Source organism: Phascolarctos cinereus, unplaced genomic scaffold (assembly GCF_003287225.1).
Source record: "Phascolarctos cinereus isolate Bilbo 61053 unplaced genomic scaffold, phaCin_HiC Scaffold_5;HRSCAF=322, whole genome shotgun sequence".
In the NCBI taxonomy this organism is placed as follows: Eukaryota; Metazoa; Chordata; class Mammalia; order Diprotodontia; family Phascolarctidae; genus Phascolarctos; species Phascolarctos cinereus.
In genome coordinates this window covers 351793877-351811683 of record NW_027555958.1, presented here as the reverse complement: position 1 = coordinate 351811683, position 17807 = coordinate 351793877, and the positions used below count along the sequence as shown (strand labels likewise).

The 17807-nt window shown below is 34.9% G+C and overlaps 1 protein-coding gene across 6 annotated transcripts in view; it reads right to left on the bottom strand.

The window, feature by feature from the left end:
* Positions 1-17807, bottom strand: part of CDC42BPA (CDC42 binding protein kinase alpha) — a 430427-nt gene that overhangs the window by 73835 nt on the left and 338785 nt on the right. For all 6 annotated transcript variants that reach the window (XM_020982125.2, XM_020982131.2, XM_020982126.2 and 3 more), the window contains exons 18-21: positions 9860-9965; positions 9278-9426; positions 6855-6946; positions 3844-3920 (exon numbers count right to left, since the gene is read on the bottom strand). In XM_020982125.2, coding sequence (XP_020837784.1) covers positions 3844-3920; positions 6855-6946; positions 9278-9426; positions 9860-9965 — 424 coding nt within the window. The remainder of the gene's footprint in view (positions 1-3843; positions 3921-6854; positions 6947-9277; positions 9427-9859; positions 9966-17807) is intronic.

Sequence of the window (17807 nt, the reverse complement as noted above, 5' to 3'; positions counted from 1 at the left end):
TCATATTTCACCCCCTCAGCATAGGACCTAACTCAATTTAATGTTTGCTTCCACCTTTGAGGCAGGAAAAAAAATGCATACACACACACACACACATTCTCATTAGAGATACACAATTTGAAATAGGGAAACCTGACAAATATTAAACATGGAAAAGAAATATTTTAACTAAAAATAATAGCCTACATTTTAATTAAACAAGAGCCATGATCTACTAGAACAATCAAAAGAAGTTTTTTTTTCTCGTTTTTGTTTTGAAAGATTCATAGCAGAATGAAAAGTTGGGAGAGTAGAGAATTAACCTGAATTTTAAAGTTAGCATGTTTTGTAGGCCTCTAATATATATTAGGTAGATCTTCTATGAAGGATCTGTGGACTATCATGGGTAAGAATCACATGGAATAAGGAGGAATAGATAGGTTATGATCTATAACAGTGGAGAGATTACCTATATCCATGAAATCAGATCCAAATAAGTATAGAGGTAAGTCAATGCCTTGGACTGAACTTGAGCTAGCTACAAGACTGGGTAAAACTATCCAGAAATCATTCTCCTATATCTTTGTGGATAACAATGAAAATAACTGACAAAAGAGTATATTTCTAGTTTTTAAAAACTTATTTATGGATAGAATAGTAGCTACATAGAAACAGGAACAATTTTTAATTTACCTATATTTTCAGTATACCTGACTGTACTATAACCTTAAAATAGTGTTACTCTTTTAAGAAATTAAAAGTAATAATTATAATATACAAAAACCTTTATATAATAATGTCAGTGTGAGATGAATGGTGACCCCAGATGAAGGCCAGAGGTTTATTATAGCAAAAAGTAAATACAAGCCTTGTGTATGTTAAAATTTGGTGACAGCAATGAGCTTTAACATAGTAGTATATGTGTTGAAATCCTCTGAGAAAAGAATACGATGACCTTTTTTGGTGAGGGATGGAATTTCTAGCAAAGTAGATTGATGATGCGGTACCATACAGAAAGAAAGCTAGAGAGAACATAGGAATGGGGATGGGGGTAGTAGAGGATAGGGGTGGGCTAAATGAAACACTAGAAAAGCCTTAAGGGCAGAGTCAGAGGAAGCAAGAAAAATGGAGTAAAGAAGACTAGAACCTAGGATTACTTACGCATATGGATAATTCAGCTCAGGGAAATAAGAGGCTAAAGAAAGGAAATTAAGTGTAGGCAGAACATAGAAGGAAAACGTGCTAAGCTAGTGCAGCAGGTAGCTATCAGAACAGCGATTTCTATCAGAAGACAAAGGGGATATACCTAAGGCCTAAACTGAAAAAAACAGCTTGACATAGAGAATAGAACAAAATGGTGAACTAGGAGGAAGAACTGTGCTCCAAAAATTAAAGATAAAAAGAGATTGTAGACTGAGAGACTGAGGATAGGGAATTCCTAGAAGGGTCAATGCTTGATGTTTTAAATTTGTGCCAAGCCAAGCAACACCAGAGGGTTACTTCAACTCTATACATACCTTCCCCCACCCTGCATACCACAGAATCTTCTTACACAGTTGGTAAAGTCTGTTATTCATTTCAAATAGCTGCATATGTTAAAATACAGCAAATATGGGTAACGGTATTTCCAGAGAGGAAGTACTAAGTGGGGAAATGTTCTACACATAATATCATAGTTTTTCAAAGAGAAGTCCCTACCATCTTCCCCCAATGCTTTTTTACACTTGGTTGGTGGCAGCAGAAAGTTAATTCAAGTTCAGCAATTAGGGAAAATGCCAGAGCATTCCTTAATTTAGAGAATGCCTCTGATGGTGGTACCTTATTTTTGTCATAATACTCTGTATAATTATGTTATAGAGACAAAAGTGTATAGAGGCAGGAGTGAGGGACATAAGTTATAAAGAAAAAATTTGAAGAAAAGGAAGCTTAAAGTAATATTTAAACTCTCTTCAAATGTTTTTGAGGGTGAATGGTACTTGTATTTAACTATTCTATAATTTAGGAGATTTTAGCAATAATTTACATAAAAATACTATCATTATATATAGCACTTTTTAGTGGTACCCAAAATTATTCTTCAACACAAAAATAATAGAACATTCTAGATTAAACAAAAATGTGAAATTTTATATAACTATTTCAAACACAGCAAGGCAGCCAGACTTTCTGTTGTTTAATAATAAAAAGATTTCTCATTAAGATATAACCACAATTAACATGCGCTGATTATCATGTGCTAAGTAATTTTAAGAATGCTTTTAGAACTCCGCTAAAATATAAGGGATATAGCATTTCCAAATTTTTCTTCTGATAAAAAGAGTCTATGTTTGACATGGCACCATCCCACTGCTCCCCCAACCCTCCTTACACTTTTTGAAGCATAGCATTTTCAATACGATAAAAAATGTTTTTGTATTAAGGATTATTATATCATTTAATATGGAATATAGAGAACTCATATGAGAAGAAATTATGTAAGAAGGATGAATGGAGTTTATCTGATGGGAGCTATCTAAATGGTTAAATCTATAGGTTTAATTCAGGAAGGAAATAATAATGCAGTCAATTTACATTGATATACATGTACTAACTCAAAATAATTCAAAGTCCATTTCTACATTAAAAGAAAACTTTATTGGTAGCCTAAATTTCATTGTCCTTAACCTTTGTGCCACTTAACAGAATTTAATAAGTCTTTAAAAATCAGTAGTTATGAACAACAAAACAAAATTTAAAAAATATTTTAGGAAGAGGATCCAAAGAAGTTGAAGATTAATGTACAGGAAAGAAAAGGAAGAAGTGAAAATAGAAATTAACACATATAATAAAAATATTAAGTAGTGGTGATTAAATTAAATCAGCATTTCAGATCTGAGAATTATTTAAGGGGACCAGAATGAAGGGAAAAATGACAGATCCTCTGATAATCAAAGCATTTTGCATAGTGTATTATTTTATTTTCATGCATAAGAAAAATGTAGAAACATCGTATACCCATAATTTATTCTACAATTCCTTAAATTGACTGCATTAATTTATAGATTCTCCAAATCAATTCACTGATCTCTTTTACTGAGGGGTGCATTGTTTGAAGATGAAAGACTTACGTCATCCAAAAAATCAATCAGTGAAGATGAGGAAGAAGAAAAGGAATCCTATTTAACGAATACAGCAATAAAGAAATAGAAAAAAATGTATGAAGCAATTTGATAAAAATAAATAATAACTCCAATCTCCTATAACAATTAAATAAAATGGTAAATGGCATTAATTCAAGAAAATAAGGGAACAAAGTAGATACTATACCTTTTCTTACTCAAGAAATTTATAAATCCCTTTAACTACAACTAAAGAGTGGTGCTTTTTTCCCATGCCACAAAGTAATTAAATAATTTAAATATTATGTCCCAAATATGATCAAATATAACAAATTATTAAAAATAAAATTAAACCAGAAGAAAACATCTAAAGTATCAATAAACAATAACCAGTATAACTTTTAGATATAATGACTCTCAAATTCAGATTTTCTCCACTAAATGCAGTCATTCAGCTCTAAAAGAAATGTTACTTCAGTTACATAAAATTACAGTAGGACTGTTTACCAAATCATACTCCTTTCCATTTTTTCTTTTTTCATTTCATGGTTTCAAGGTGCTAATGTATGATGGAATTGAAAAGTAATAATGCCTATTTTTCCTTTTCTGTATCCCCAATGTTTAAACACAGTGCACCTGGCATAGAGCAAATGTTTAATAAACACTTATTAATTGATTGATAGTTTTTATATAAGTATAAGAAAATTTCAAAATAACATGAAGTTATAAAATGAGAGAAAAAGAAATTAAATGATTTTACACTTACTTCAAATTGATCCAGAGCAGAGGTAGGAGCATTCAAAAATGCCAAGAAAGAATTCTGTGAGTCTTGGTGCTTTACACCTAGAAGACAGCAGCAACTTTTTTTAAGCTTGAGAACAAAACTACTTTTCACGGATGACCTTTTCTGCCTGAGTTTGTTAAAAGGCATTCCCAAGCCACAGTATTCAATGATCATCAAAATCCTGTGTATGTACGTGCACTCAAACCAAAATATATTCAATACTGGTAATAATTTTTTCCTTAGCATTATACATCATAAGATCAGAGTATTCTGTGGGCGTTTTTCCTAGTATACCCATTGTAGGTTTTGTAATGGAATAATAGACATATCAGTCTTCACAAACTGCTTCTTAAGTTTCAAATTATTTCATTCTCCCCCTCCTCACTAAAATACAGAGCTTAAACAAAATTTCTGATCTTCTTGAGAGGCCCACAATATTTTTGATAAAAGGGGCCTTTCAACTGACTCAAGTTGTCTGTGCTGATTTCTCCTAACCAACTGATATTTTTGCTTTGAAACATTCTTATGAAATGCATAGGATGGATCTGCTAATATAAACAACTTCTGGTAAGAAAACAATGCATTTATTGAAATATTATATAAAATAATTTGCTTAATTAGGCTTAAAATTTTTTCAAGGTATTAGCCACTAGACTACCTGTTCAGACAGAATGAAGAATCCAGATTACAGTTTGTCTCAAAATAATTTTTAAAATAAAGTCTCATGCATTATTTTCTAAATAATAGCATTGTCCTTAAAAAACTCAGTTTTAAAGTATAACATTCCAATATAAACGTGCTACTGAAACATTAAAAATATAGTCAAATACAATTTTTAGCACCTTGAGTAAGTCATACTTGTTTAAGAACTCATTTTTACCTGTGACTTTTTCAGATATAATCTCTATGTTTAGAGATGCTGCATAAAACTGCATATTTATTTATGCTTCATTTTTGCAAATGTTATTTTGTTGTATTCTTAGCCCGAATCACCATTAAAACAAAATTACATTAAAATGCTAAATTGGACCTAAATTACAGTGCACCACGTAATGCCAGAGTTATTTTTTAATCTTTCTAAAATGGCTTAATGTATTATAATGTTTGGGAAACAACGTATTAAGACACAATGAGTACATCACGAAAGTGTTGGTGATGGGCAACAAACCAGAATTTTTTTGTAGTTCTAATCTGGGAAATGCGGACCACTACGATGACCACATTTATGTCTTGTCCACCTTCGTCTTCTCTTCGCCAAGCAATCTCTTTTTATCCCTCTCAAATTTCAACCAAGTCTGGAGCTATACCACTAGGGCATTATGGCTCCTAATCTGCATTCCCTTGTACCAATCACTGCTGCTGAGTTCCTTCTCCTCTCTCTCTATCTCTCTCTCTCTCTCTCTCTCCTTCTTCCTCACTCTCTCTCCCTCTCTTCTTTCCCTCCCTCCTTCCACCCACTATTACAGTCAACAAATCATTCAATGAGTATTTATTAAACACCTGCAAAATTAGGAATATTGCGCTCAGGGGCTTATCTCTTGTACCTTCATTATGTGCATCACTTTTCCTTTTCTGCCAATCTTCTCCAGCACATATAATGGATCAGAAATATAACTAACCAATTTTGTACTCAGGGCAGGCATTAAGGAGAATGGAGGTTTGACTGGGGTCTGGCCTTAGAGGGAAAAGGTCTGCCTAACTCCACGATATCATGAGTTTTCTAGGATAAAGGAGTAAGAAAGTTGTCTTTGGCACAAACTCACTGTTAACGGAATCCAGGAGGAAGGACAAGTACCCCAGAAATGGTGTTTTTGGCACCTTTGCACCCCCCCTCCCTTTAGTTATGCCATGGCAAATCTACTGATTTACAAATGTGCTATGAAAAGAAAAGTTCTTAAAGGCAATTATTTGGAATCAAGAAAACCTAAATTCAAATTTGACTTCAGATACTAGCTGTGTGACCCTGGAAAAGTCACTTAACTTCTATATCAGTTTTCTCAACTATAAAATGGGGATGATAATAGCACCTATCTCTCAGGGTTGTGGTAAGGATCAAATGAGATAATATTTTGAAATGTTTATAAATCTTAAAGGACTATATATAAATGCTACCTATCATTATTATCTTATTATGAATTTACCATAATTTTCCATGGTTCTTTGCTAAAAGTATATTATCTACTGATGATATATATTCATTTGAGATAGAAAGTATTGTTTAAGTCTTATCGATGTTAGGAAAGGAAATTCTAAGCAGTACATTTAAGAGAAATGTAAAACAGTTGCATTACTCTTTTTGCGGTGGTCACAGTGTTTGGTAAGAAAAAGTAACAATTACGGAAATCTCAGAGTATATATGATAGGCTCATTTGATGCATTTCATTTGATAAACTTAGGTAAAACATGGCATTCAAAAACAACTCTTCATTAGCTAATTACCCCTTTCATTAATGCTTTGTTTTCTCATCTAGTTATTTTATGTATCACTTTTATCTTCTGAACTAAATTCTATGTTCCTTAAAGACAGGAGACGAATAATGTTTCCTTTGTGCCTCCAAGAGCAGGTAGCAAATTTCTAGACATATGCAGATGACTAATAAAGACAAGTTTAACTTAACAGTCTTCTTTTATAGATACAATCACATATTCATACTACATCATGCCACAGCAACTTAGAACATTCCAAAATGGAAAGTGACAATGGTTTAGTAACTTCAAATGAATTTCTTTCCAACTACAAAAAGCTGTTCATAGAAATTTCTATACTAATGAAAAGGAGTTCAAACTGGTGCAAAATTATATTTATTCCTACTATAAAAATAGATCTTACCAAGATAAACAAAAAACCCCAGAATAAACAGCTCTGTGAAGCCAGTATTTCTCATACACAAACTGTAAACAGCTTCTTATATAGTAAAATATGGTAAAATATATCAAAATATATCCACAGTAGTACAATGAGAAATGATTTATATGGACACCAGCTTCCATACCCTTTTCGGATTTAAGCTCCTCAGTCTCCTTCTTCAGTTTTTCAATTTCCAAAAGCAGTTCCACATTCTTCTTCTCTGACTCTTGCAGTTTGCTTAAAGGGGGGGAGAGATGGGGAAAGAGAAAAAGATGTAATTAGCTACTAAGTTCTAGCTATTCCCTCACTTAACCCATCATTCATATTACTGTCACATGAAAGGCTTATTTAAGAATTCTAGACTAAAAACTAATATTGGCCAACTTGAATTGTCAAATAAAAAACAATGCCATGAAATAAAAGCATGCTTCAGATTCTGTTAGGACTTATTTAGGATGGAACCATAAAACTGCCTTTGTTTACTATTCTGAGGTTGACTCACATCAAACTGATATGCCTTGAGTAAATGAAAAGTTTATGTTTACTTTGATGTACAACAGTATTGTTATATAACAGTATTTTAAATGGCACCTCCACATGCTGTTTTGGATCACATGCTCAATAATGTTTTTCTTTTAAGAGCCATAAAAGTTTAAATAAAGCATGTTTGACTTCCAGTTTAAACTAAAAACAAATTAAATATTCTATTTTTATGGGTTTGCTTTTCACACAAAAATTGAACTTACACACACACACGTATGTATGTATATATGAATTTCTTTCCATTCCATTTAAGACACTTTAGATTTTTAATGGTCTACTACGTTTAAGAAAACCGCATATTTACACAATTTATACTTTGACTACAAAATTTATTTTTTCAATCCACCCACTGTTCTTTTACAACTCATTTGTAACGACTTATTCATAGACAATATTACTGAGATAATTATTAATATTCTAAACTTTCAGAACTGTGCTGTCCCCTATTTTGTTGCTAAGCTTAGCGAGCCCTGGGAAGTGCTTCTTTTCCTTGGCTTACTGAAAAAACAGATCCATTAATTTTAAATTTATGAAAGCTCTAGATGCACTTGAAAATCTTTTTTTAAAAGTATATTACAATGTACCTTGGAACATTACATCAATAGAACTGCAAAAGGACTTTATAATCCTGGTCACAATTTTCAGATGATTAAAAAAAAATTAGCTCAAGCTGCATTCCTAAAATACAGGTGCTCCTTGATCCCTGAGGGTTTTGGAAACGGTGCAGTCTATATGTTTTTAATTTTGTGATTAAAATAATATTTCTAAATAAAGGACAAATAATTCTGATTAAGTCTGGGACTTTTCAATAACTGTCCAAATAAATTTATAATATCTTCATGGACAAATATTAGAAATTGACAATAAGTTTGGAATTAAATGAGATTAGGCTGGTTTATCTCTCTCCCTTACCCTGTTCCAGTATCAACACACACACATGCACACACATACACACACATACACACACACACACACACGCACGCACGCTCTCCCCGCCAAAATTCTTTCAGTGACAGTAACTGGTTGTAAATTATGAAACAATATGATTCCAGAAAAATAAAAATTTCAAGTGTCTGAAAGGCACATCTATGGTCAAAATGTGGTAAGAAGTTCAAGTAACAAGAGTGATAAGTTAAGAGGTGTACAACTCAAGTGCTGCACTCGTGCCCATTAAAATGCTAAAAGAAGTAGAGGCCCTTCAATGTATTAGGCAAGACTGACTAGGAGGGATTTGTAGAGTTACAGCAGACAGAAGGTGTGGAAGCACTGTGGGCTGTACTGATGAAGGGACCAATCCAATAAAAAAAAAAAACATTTATTAAGTACCTGCAATGTGCCAGGTATACAATGTGCTAAGACACAAAAATAAGAACAGGTTCTGGACTGGAGAAGCTGATACTGCATTGGGGAAAACACTTTAATATAAAACAAGCCATTTAATCTTTTGTAGAAACTACTGTCTTTCATCTTTAGTTTTCTTTACTTTAAAAAATTAAAATTTATTGATACATTTTAAAAGTTAAATTTTTTTCAATTAACCAACATCTACCTTCTCTCTCTCTCTCTCTCTCTCTCTCTAACCTCACCTCCTCCACCAACAGAAATACAAAGCTTTTAACACAACTTGTTTTAACAATACATACTTCCCAACAAACACCCAAATAGCATGTCAACCAAGTAAAAACCAGTGATCAGTTGTTAACAATACAAGATGGGTCTTCATGGGATTAACGCTGACAACTGTATTTAACCAGTTTTGTTGCTTCTCCATGTTGACTTTATACTGGTGCAGTCATTGTGTATCTCTAAATGGGATTACAGATGTGCTGAAACCATGAAGTAAGCAAGTAATCAGTAAATGATTTTTAATGTCATCTTAAGGAAAAAAAGAGGGAATTAAGTAATCTTTTTTTTCTTTGTAAAGAAAAATGGCTTAATTTAATAGGCATGAAATTAAATGCATGTAACTAAGGGCTCTCTTTAAATGCCTTCTCACAAACACAGGACTATATCATTCCATCTCACCATTCTGTTGAGATGTTCGATGCTTTCACTTTATTAAGCTCTTCTTGGATGGCCTGTTTGGCTTTAATTTCAGCATCCAAAGCTGACTGCAACTCCAACCGAGCGGACATATCCAGTTTTGCAAAACGGCGCATCTTCCAGGGCATATCCTAAAAACAATGCAATTGTGTTTCCAGCTACATTCTATTATATTTCCAACAGACCTAAAAGATCTAAAGACCTAAAAAGACCTAAAATTCCAAAATTAATATGGAAGATCTCCAATAATATTACCTTTCTCAAATGATAAAATGGAAAAATCTGTAAAAATTATTACTTTACACTAAGCTCAGAGATAAGTCATTTATAAGGGAACAGGTTCATTTTTACATGAACATCTCATTAATTAAAATTTTAAGTACATTACAGAAATTATGTTTGGTATATAAATTCTGAATTAAGGAGAAAGTCAAAGTATTTGATTTCTACTGAAATACTTTATTACAGGTCAAAATTTGGAAAAACATCACCTTATGAAAACAGTTTTCATGGCTTATTTTTCATCACCACTACTAATTCTTACTTAAAATGGCAATTCCTTACTGTTGCTCTTGTTCCAAGGCTGGAATTTCTCAATGCTTCCAGTTCCTCTGTCATTTTAGAGGCCAAAGCTTGAAGATACCCTCGTGCATCCTTTTCATCACTCACCCTAGAATATGAAAAACAAAAGACTAATGTGAAGACTCTTAAAAGGTATATATTTAAATTGTGTAGCTCAATTACACATGTTAAAAATCTAAAAAAGAAATGTGATAAATAATTTTGAGCCTTACCACAGAAAAAGGCCTAAATTACAGTAAATTTGTCTGCCAGCTGGTTGGAAAAGGCTTATTGTACAAGAAAAATTGAAACTTTGTGAGGGAATGTTTGGATTCCCTCATGATTAATAAACTAAAAATATCCCTTATAGTTAACATCATTTATGTTTTTATTGATAACTTTTTTTACATCATCATGATTTTCCTGAGAATTCCTCCTCCTCTCCCAGAGCTATCCCATGAAACAAAAAGTACTAAATAAAAGGAAAGAAAAAGGGGGAAAAAATCAGCACAATCAATCAATACACTGAAAAAGTTCAAAAACATTCCATGTGCATCACCAGTATACCCCTCCACCTCCGCAAAGGAAGGAGTATCCTCTCATATCTCTTTCTCCCAGACACAGTTGATTTTTATAATTTTACTATTATTTGCTTTTTATTTCTTCTTGTGTGATTGTTCTTTACATTCAAAGTTTTGTAATCAAGATAGAAACCATATTCTTGGCTCTGCTTACTTCATTCTGTATCACTTCATGTAGATCTTTTCATGCTTTTTGGTACACATTTAGCATTTTTACAGCACAGAAACATTATATTACATTACATTTGTATTTACTACAATTTGTAAATAGTAAACAGTTTATAAACAATTTGTTTACATCTTTTGGCCACTTATGTGTTGAGGAATGGCTATTTGTCTTGCGTGCGTGTGTGCATGTGTGTGTATGTGTTTGTTAACAGTTTACACACCCTGGACACTAAACTCCTATTAGAAAAATCTGATACAAAGATTTTCCCCCATTCAACCACTTTCCCTTGTAGCCTAAGTGAATTAATTTTATCTGCGAAGAAGCTTTTCAGTTTCATATAATCAAAGTTATCTATTTTTTGTAATTGCCTTTAATTCCTTCTTTACTTAAGAAAACATCTACTACCCATAGATGTGAGAGGCATATGACCTGTTTCTCTTCTAATTTTTTTAAGACTATGATTTTCACATTAATTATATTTATATTAATATTGTTAATAATAAAGGGCAGCTAGGTAATACAATGGATAGAGTGCCAGGCCTGAAACCAGGAAGACTTATATTCCTGAGTTCAAAACTAGCCTCAGACACTTACTACTTACATTGATCCTAGGCAAGTCACTTAATCCTGTTTGCCTCAGTTTCGTTATCTTCAAAATAAGCTGGAGAAGGAAATGGCAAATCACTCTAGTATCTTTGCCAAGAAAATCCCAAATGGGGTCATGAAGAGTCAGACACGATTGAAAATGACTGAACAACAACAACAATATTAAGGTCCCTTACCCATTTAGAATGTATCGTAGAATATGGTGTAAGGTCTAAGTCTAATTTCTGCCAGACTACTTCCATATTTTCCCAGTAGTTTTTTTTTAAATCAAAAATGGAATTCATTTTTAAGTAACTTCTATTTTTTACTTTATTGAACAGTGAGTTATTGAGTTCCATTGTTTCTAATGCTCCCTTATCTATTCCTTTGATCTACCTTTCTATTCTCAAACCATCAGGTGGTTTGACAACAGCTGCTTTTTATTAGAGTTTGAGGTCTGGAAGAGCTATTTCCCCTTTGCTCCTAATTTTTTTCATCATTTCCTTTGATGTTCTAAATCTTTTGTTTTCCCAAGTGGATTTTGTTATTTCATATAATTCTAGAAAGTATCCCCTTTATAATTTGATTGGTAACAACATTAAAAGTATAAATTAACTTTGTACAATACTGTCATTTTTATTATATTGGCAAAGCCTAGCCATGAGCACTGAATATTCCTCCAACTATTTGGTTTTTTATTAAAAGAGCACTTTGTAGTTAAATCTATACAAGTCTCTTGCGTGCTTTAGCAGACTGATCCCTACATATATGCATTTTGCTGTTATTTGGAATGGGTTTCCCTTTCTATTATTGCTTCTTGGATTTTGTTTTTAATATATATAGAAATGCAGTTGTTTTTTCCCCCTGTTCTTCAGTACCTTTATTTCTCATGGAACATCACCAAGATTAGAGGTCTGAGTCTTCTCAAACAAGATTAGATTTCATAAAGACCAAGCTTGAGGCAACTGAAATGTTATCAAATACTGTGGTTCATATCTTATATTCTCTGTGTTCTGAGACTAGATGTGTTTCTACAGAGAGCAAGCCTGTAATAGTGGGAATGTTGTGTCTCCTGCAATAAGTATCTTCTCCTCTAAGGGTTCTGAGACTAGATGCATTTCTGGAGAGCAAGGCTATAGTAATCAAAATGTTCTCAGACACAATGACTCTTACCACAACTATCTTGTCTCTCAGTGCTCTGAGACAAGATGCATTTCCACAGAGAGCAGAGAGCAAAGGTGTAGTAACCAGAATGCTCTGAGGAGTGTATCCTGCCATAAGTATCTTGTCTTCTGACTGTTCCAAGACTACATGTATTTCCAGACAGCAAGTCTGTAGTAATCAAAATGTTCTCACAGACACTGTCTCTTGCCACAAGTATCTTCTCCTCTGAATGTTTTGAGACTAGATGTGTTTCCACAGAGAACTAAGCTGCAGTAACCAGAATGTCCTTGTAGAGAGTGTCTCTAGCCACAAATATCTTGTCCAGTGTGTATACCAAGACTAGATGTATTTCCACAAAAAGCAAGGCTGCAGTAACCAGAATGTTCTCTAAAAGCACGCATGTCTTCAACTACAACTATGTTGTTCTCTGAGTGTTATATAGTTGAGCTGACATTTGTTTTTCCTTCTCCTTTGTGGAGGTGAGAAATCCCTGGTATTATACACTGCACACATTTTCCAAATGCATCCATCAGTTGGGCTGACCTTTTTTTTCCCTTCCCTCACAGACCCTGTTTGAACATGCACACACAGGATCCTCAGGGATCAGTCATGCAGGTGGTTGGGCAGGGGAGAGGGTAAAAAAGCAGGCATACCTTGAGCTGCCTGCAGCCCCCTCTCCTGACTCCAGGGAATGGGGAACTCAAACTGCCTCCTCCAGAGGCCTATAGTTGACAGTTAAGGACTAATTTTGTAGGCTTCAACTTTGCTGAAGCTATAATCAATTAGTACTTTTGTTGATTTCCTAGGATTTTCAAAGGATACCATCATATCATCAACAGATATAGTTTTAACCTTTCTTTGTCTTTGTCTTTAATTTTTTCTTTGTCTATATTTATGTCTTTCATTTCCTTCTTTTGTTGTTGTTGCTAGCATTTCCACAACTATATAATAGAGTGGAGAGTGAGTAACCTTGCTTTACTCCCTATTTATTAGAAAAAGATCAATCTCCACTGAATATGAGGCTTACTTTTGGCATCAGAGATGTACTTTTTGTGATGTCAAAAAAAAAAGGTCCATTTATGCCAGGCCTACACAACCTGTGGCCCACAGGTCACTTATGGCCCATGGCCAAAGGATTTTCGGTGGCCTGCGTAAAATGTAGAGGAAAACATCTTCTACATTTTTCATGGGTTGCCCAAAATCCTTTGGTGTGCCTGGGTGCAGGTTGTGCAGGCCTGCTTTAAGCGTACATTTTGTAGGCTTTTAGCATAAATGAGTGTTATACTTTGTTAAAGGCTTATTGGTTTTCAATGTGATTAATTATATTGAATGTTTTCCTAATGTTGAACTAATGTTGCATCTCTGGTATAAATCCAACTTGTTCATAATGAATGGTTTTTTGGATAAATTGTTATAGTCTAAGAGAATTTTGTTTACATTTTTTAAAATCTATATTCATTAAGGATAGTGGTCCATAGTTTAATTTCTAACTTTTATCATTTTGTAGCTTAGATAACAGGACTATATTTGTACCATAAAAAGATTCTGGTAGGATTCTTTCTTTTTCAATTTTTGAGAATAATTTGTATAGTGTGGCTCCTAATTGTTCTTTAAAGGTTTGCTTGCTTGGGCCTCTCATGTCTCTTTTTGTTTGCTGCTTAACTTTCAATTGTCAAGGATAGTTCTTGAGTCCAAAGTTAGGTCTTTTCTTTGCTGCCAGAGGTTCCATTTTTTGAAGCTGCTTCCTCTTTACAGTTGCTCAGTTTAACTCCCTCCCTTCATCAGTGTCTGGAAATTGTGCGTCTCTACTCTTTGTTGAATGTGGTATCTCCTACTGTTTGAAGAGCTCATCTGCTCTGACCATGTGGTGAAAGGAAATCCAAACCATTCCCAAAGCTACTTTCCATTTTGACTTAACTACAGACCTTAGCAAAAGCTAGTTTTTCAAAGACAACAGGGCATGGCAAATCTTCTAATACTTAATGGTAAGCAGGCCCCTCTAATTTCTTCAGGGAGAATTTCACACTTTATAAAAGCATAACACCTTGTTAACACATTAACACCTCATCATCTGCACAACCTATCCTTTACCTTCAATGATTTACACAGTTTTAACACTTAATTTAGTACCTTATTACCTGCCTTTACATCCTGGATGAGGAAATCATGGACCAACTCCTTAGTTATTTAGGAATGAGAAAGGAATTTATAATTTTCATATTAATTGATATATGTGTAATGAATATATTAATAATTTAGTTTTCTCAAGAGCTGCCTCTCTAGCTTGGGAGTCAGAGCTCACAATGCACCTTAAACAGATTAATTAAAACTCTGACAATGCTCACAATCACTAGACCTTAAATGAAGTGAATCAAAGATTGCAGAACCTGTCACAGAACTCTGGTTCTGTACTTTAGGGGAGGTGGTCACAACTACCAAAGACTTGACTTCAGAATTGTTGCATCGTGGGACTCACAGAGTTTCTTGTGGGAAATCACTAAATGATTGCTTGTAATCCACCTTCCCCAGCTGTGATTTAAGTATATAACCTGTGCTTTTATTTCAACTAACAGAACATTCCTCACTCTGAAACTGATTAATTAAAAGGCTGCCTGCTTACTGGCACTTTGTCTCCAGCCTGCTGTTTTATCATTCTCAGGTTAGAGACTGGCTCAGTAAAATCCTGTTAACAAGAAATATAATTAATGCTGATACAGTGCTTGTAGGCCGGTATAGGACTGTGCTGGCATATCCAACAGGGTGCACTGCCACTGGTCTCGCCATTCTCTAAGGCAGGCTTGCACAACCTGTGGACTTCAGGCTGCTTATGGCCCATGGGCCGCTTGCAGTACACCAAACAATTTCTGGTGGCCAGCAAAAAACTTAGAGGAAAACATCCTCTACATTTTTCAAGGGCAGCCCAAAATCCTTAGGTGTGCCCACAGGCCTGCTCTAAAGGGAAGTATGTTGTTGGTACTATAGGGTTTGTGGACAAATGTGTCACATTCTCTGGACTTTAAAAGTTATTTTTCTACACAGATGAGATCAATGTGACCAGGTTACAGATAGGTGGCCTTTGAGATTTTGAATGCATCTCCCAATGAAAGATGTATAAAGTTCCACAGACATTGCTTTGAGATGGCAGAGTACTTCTCTTGGGCTTGGCAATTTGTTAACTCATTCAAAATATAAGAATAAGTCTCCTAATCTGGGAATAATCTGATTGGTTCAGGCTACTGTGGATATGAGCTTCTGACTTCTATGTTGTTGTCTACTCATTTCAGTCATGTCTGACTCTTCATGACCCAATCTGGGGTTTTCTTGGCAAAGACACTGGAGTAGTTTGCCATTTTCTTCTCCAGATCATTTTACACATTGAGGAAACTGAAGCAAATAAAGTTAAGTGACTTGTCCAGGGTCACACAGGTGCCTGAGGCCAGATTTGAACTCTGGAGATGAGTCTTCCCCGACACCAGGCTCAGCAATCTGGCCCCCCACCCCCCACCCCAGCCCATTCTGGCATTTATACTATGACTATAAAAAAGAATAGGGAAGTCTGAGCTGAGAGTCAGAAAAGAAGAAAGAGAAAAACCTTCAACAGAACTAAGAATGTATCTGAGGTGATAATGGAGGAGGAAAAGCCTAGTTATTTGCAGACTCCCAACCAGAACTGCTAATGGTAACACTAAAAAGTTAAGGGCAGAAGTGTGATGCAGTTATATATGCTCTAAACCAGGTGTCCCTGAAGAGTCACATGCCCCAGTCTACTAGAAACAAGAAGGGGAAGATTTTCCAGACCCCTAGTTTTTGTAACCAGCATGCACAGAAAGGAAGGTGTCATTCCTGGACAACATTAACCTCTTAAAAAAGAACTGAGTAGATAAGTTACCTGAATGGCTTAGGTTTATCATTGGGTGATTTGCTTCTTTAGCAATCTCAAGTTCGTTTTCTGTCTGGGACTAGTCCAAATCTTAAGAATAGTACTATAGGGTTGAAGTCTATGAAGGTCCCCTAGTTGGAAAGTGGGACTCACTGTTAAGGGAGAAGAAGTTTTATCAACTGTTTTTGTTAGAGTGAGTCCTTTGTGTGGCTTTGCATTTTCTGTGGGGTGAAATAAAGGTTGTTCTGTGCCTTTTGTGAATTGTTATCCTGAGTGCTTACACAGGAAAAAGAATCTTTTTTACCCACATCAGCGGAGATCCACACACAAAATTATATTCTGAGGTTTTCAAAGGAAACTCAGTATTAGGGCAAAATGAGATAGCTTAGAGAAGCTCTCTAAAACACAATAATGCAACTCTAGAGCTTGGGGTTTTGAACCATGAGATACCTACATAATATTTTATATAACCCTGCAATGTAGCAAATAGGTGTTATTACTTATCTTACAGAAAAAGAAACGAAGGCTCAGACAGGATAAGAGGTCGCAGAGCTAGTACAGTGCCAGAGGTGGGATTTAAATCCAGGTCTGCCTGACTCCAAGTATAATATACAATCCATTATGATATACTGTTGCTCATTAACTTTTCAAGAATTTATGAAAGACAGCTAGGTGGGTAAGAGTGCTGAAATTGGAGTCAGGAAGACACTAGCTCTGTATTCTTGAGCAATCATCTATCTTCTCTCTGTCTCAGATTCCTCTTCTATAAAATGGGGATAATAATGGCACCTACCTCCCAGGATTACCGTGAGGATCAAATGAGATAACATGTATACAGTGCTTTGCAAATTTTAAATCAGTATAAAAGTGCTAGTGATGATAAGGATGTCATATATTCAAATAGAAAGTAAGGTCCTTGAAAATAGGATACACTGAGCCAACCACAAAGCCTCCTCATACAGAGCAGAGTCCAATCGATTATTTGTTGAATTTAGTTTAGTTTAGTTTAGTTTTTGCCTAGACTGGTAACCATTCACTATCTGTAAAACTGTTTATGTAAGAAAATGTGTTATGAGTTCCTACTTGGAACATGTGGGTTCCTGTCCCAAGCTCACTGACACAACCAAACTCTGAGCACAAGAGTACCCCAGTCAGAGATAAGGGTCCTCATTCTCAGTATATGGGCAAGGCAGTAGACCTTGAAAGAAAAGTAGCAGATGGAGCCTTTCACTGGATGAAAACTCAGGCACTACCATCTTAATGCCTATGGCTGTGTTCAACCAAAACAAGAAAGAATATAAAACAACGCAAACAGCATTCCTGGTGTATGAGATGGCTACTTCACACACTAAATCTTCTCGGGGCCACAGGTGAGAGTTGGGTAACAGGTGGATATCTAAGATGAATGGACAGCCCTGTAAAAGGCTCTGAAAGCCCTAACGCTAGAGGCACTAGTTCTCTCTATACACCCCATATACCCCAATGGCCATGAAGGTGGCTGAAGCAGGTACTGTGGCACACTTAAAGCTTGGTCAGACATCAAAGACTCCAAGATCATCCACTGCATTCTGG